Source organism: Anomaloglossus baeobatrachus, chromosome 3 (assembly GCF_048569485.1).
Source record: "Anomaloglossus baeobatrachus isolate aAnoBae1 chromosome 3, aAnoBae1.hap1, whole genome shotgun sequence".
In the NCBI taxonomy this organism is placed as follows: domain Eukaryota; kingdom Metazoa; phylum Chordata; class Amphibia; order Anura; family Aromobatidae; genus Anomaloglossus; species Anomaloglossus baeobatrachus.
In genome coordinates, this window is record NC_134355.1 from 312,752,555 (window position 1) to 312,756,221 (window position 3,667).

Consider the following 3,667-nt stretch of genomic DNA (forward strand, 5'->3'; position numbering starts at 1 on the left):
TAGTTATCAAAAATAGCCAAGAGCCCACATCGTTTTTTTTTAAATTCATTCCATATCCACATGTTTGCAGGACAAATAACCCCACTTTACTTAATTTGCAGCCCCCAACTATTTTACAGCTATTTTACACCAAACAAGTTCGGGTCACCATATGTGGTTCGGGTCAAGTTAGGGTCAAGTCTATGTTCCAAACTGAACTTTTACATAAAGTCTGGCTGAACTCTTCACAAGTTGGGGTTACCATATGGGATTCAGACTCCGGGGTCAAGTTCGGGTCAAGTCTATGTTCCAAACTGAATTTTTACCTAAACTGTTGCTGAACCCGAACTTCTACACGTCCACTCATCTCTAGTTAAAGTCATCTCAGCATTGTGCAATTTACATAAAGCAATTGTACAATTTTCAAATGATCAAATTTGTACATTTTTCCCTTTGGGAATTCGGTTATCTTCAGAATTCATAGCACTGAAATAATTTTCACATTTCTACATTATATTAAATTGCTGAGTCTAGGGTGACATAAATATATTCTATAATGAAGTCCATCAAATTATTTAAAATAAAACTAGAAAGTTTACTCAAATGACTTAAAAAAAATTTATTAAAAGGAAAAAACACTAGCCTGTTTCTGTAATGTGCCAGAAATATCTGAAACATTAAAGGTCCTAACGCTCAGGCTTGCAGCTCAGGAATGGACCCCTATCTCACAGCTAAGGATATGGGAGAGGCTAACTGATCATTATAAGTGCTGCTCTCTCTATTCCTATTTCTACAAGAGTTCAGAAAAGAGCTAAGAAAATTTGTATAATATTTTTTTTCTATGAGACTTCCTGCAGATTTTTCTTTGATGATAGTTAAAGTAGTGTTCTATCATGTACTTCCTGAAGCAGATCCCATAAACACTGTGTTGATTGGAGGCAAAGAGGATACAATTTCTCTGGCTTCATTAGACTCTACAGAACCTGGTCCGGCATACTGTCCCGAGGATCCATACATGCACTGAGAAGTAGTGCCAGATATTCCACTCTGCATGTTAGAAGCTGTGAAATAAAGGTAGAGGAGAATAAATTAGGTCAATGTTATACCGTGTCTTTTCAGAGATCAGTGAGTGACATTTTATTTTCAAAGGAATACAAGATTGTACTAAATATTGGCTCTGCCTATCTTCATCCTCAATTTTTTTTTATAATTTGTATAGTGAATCTAAAATACAAAAATAAAGCATCCTTGCAAATAAAATTGTTTAAGTTCTGTCCTACTATTTGGAGTATGTAACAAACAATAAACAAACTAAATGATATATTGTAGTAAATGCAGTAAAACAAGACAAACAATATGTCCATTAATGTCAACCAGGTTATGGCAAACAGTGCAAATTAAGGAAATTGGGTACATATTAAGAGTTATTGCCCTGTATTGATCTAGAGGAAGATTAAAAAAAAAATGAGACATTCTTCTTAAGAGTACCCTCTCACTAGCGTATAAAAAAATCGCTCCAATTTTCATCCCAAAAAGTTGGCTGTGTCATCTATATATCACTCTGTATATCATACGACTGCTATCCAAGTGAGTGATTTTTTTTTCTTGCCTAGCATATGACATCTGTATTACATACATATGCAATGCGTTTTTAACATCAGCTTTTATATACTGTAATACTATATGTAAATTAAAGCTAGTTGTCATAAATAATAAAGCAATCTTATATAAAGACATAGATAGATAGATAGATAGATAAATAGACAGAATAGATTGATATCCTGCAACTATAAAATTTCACAACCCACCTATATATTATACACTTTCTCCTTTAGTGCCTTTCATGTAATGTTTATTCTACAGCTATTTAGGCTTGTTTAGCTTAAAAAATAGTAAGTCAATGGAAAAAACAACATGGGATCCTACATATTTTATGAAATCAACAAAGGTAAAGCTGACAGTTGGGGTTTGATAGTATCAGGCTGGGTAGGTCCAGACATTGGCCCACTACAGCCTAAAAATACTAGCCATCAACTAGCCAAGAAGTGGCAAATCACTTTAGATGCACCAGTTCTGGCATTTCATCTTGGCTCTTCCGCACAGCCCTGATGCAATGGCAATTGGGGTAATGATATATTTGGTTGTTGTCACTTGTGAATCTATCAGACACCACTATTAATAACTTAGCATGGAAAAAGAAAAAGCACATACAAATACTTTATTTAAAAAAACACTCCCCGACTATTTCCCTGGTTCAACAATTTATTTGTTAAAAATAAAATACTCGGGTCCGACGTAGCCCAGGGAATCCAACATAATTCACAAATGTAAACCTGAAAAAAACATAAAAAGAGAAAAAAAAAGACAATGTCCCTTGTTCAATTTATGAGAAATCAAAGTTCTCACGCAGGTCCCATGTAGTCAGCACTTACCATGACTTTCCGCGTTTCTGACAATGTAAATCTATGCAGCCTCATTCTGAGGCTCCATAGGCTTTGAGCAGCAGCCACTTACGGCTCACACTGCGCTCTGCAAGAACCGGCAACTCTGATGAGTAGTGATGAGCTACCCCCTAGTGTTCGAGTTCGGTTCGTCGAACGGTGGGTGTGTTTGTCGAATGTTCGATGAACGTTCGACGAACACCTTCGAACCCCATTGAAAACAATGGCAGGCAAACACAAACACATACAAACACATTATACATATATACATACAGTTAATAAACATTGCCATTATACTTACAGGTCCCGCGACGCGTCCTGCAGACTCTGTCTCCCGCCGCTTCTCCTTCCGATCATCGCTGTGTCCTCCTGGTAACCAGCACTGATGATAGGACCTTCTGTGATGTCATAGCATGTGACCAGTCATGTGCTTGTGTATTATCTCATTGGCCACAGAATGGTCACATGGCTATGACGTCATGCTAGATCCTGTCAGTGCATCTCTCGGGTATGCGGTGCTCATTCGAGTATCTCCGTGTACCGGCGAGATGCTTGAGCACATGCTTGGCTCCACATTCCTGTATGTTGGCGCTCTTTACAGAGTCAGCCCACATGCAGGGACTGCATGCCACAGCCGGTGAATAGCGACGCCGGGAATTAGGTGATCGGAGATCACCATTGCTATAGTAACCCGCCTGTCAGGTTACTATTGCAATGGTGGCAGCAGTAACGTCACTGCTTACAACCCGCAGCCTCTGCTCACTCACTGAGTGATTAGGCTGCACAGGAGCAGCAGCGTCTTCCTCCCATGAAGTGCTTTCTGATGTAGTAGACCTCCATGGGTTGAAGGAGAAAGAAGACAGAAGACCAGGATCATGGAGGGGTGAGAGGGAGTAATAAACATGGAGTCTCTAAGTGTGTCTGTGTATTTATTTCTATTAAAGTATTTTTTCTCTGTGTGGTGTCTTTTTTTATTGGAGATTCTTAATGGCTGGGTCAAACTTGCCTGACATTAAGAATCTCTGGCTTAATACTAGCTAGCAAAACAAAGCTAGTAGCTAGTATTAACCCCTTATTACTCAGAGAGCCACCCAGCATCAGGGCTGCTGAAAGAGTTGGACACAGTGCCAGATGATGAAAGCGCCATTTTCTGGGGCGGCTGCGGACTGCATTTCGCAGCAGAGGGGCCCAGAAAGCTTGGGCCAACATGTGCTGTGGATTCCAATCCCCAGCTGCCTAGTTGTACC

The 3,667-nt window shown here is 39.4% G+C and overlaps 1 protein-coding gene across 1 annotated transcript in view; it reads right to left on the reverse strand.

The window, feature by feature from the left end:
- Positions 1-870: 870 nt before the first annotated feature.
- Positions 871-3,667, reverse strand: part of RFX6 (regulatory factor X6) — a 343,542-nt gene continuing 340,745 nt past the window's right edge. The window contains exon 19 of the mRNA XM_075338312.1: positions 871-1,040. Coding sequence (XP_075194427.1) covers positions 871-1,040 — 170 coding nt within the window. The remainder of the gene's footprint in view (positions 1,041-3,667) is intronic.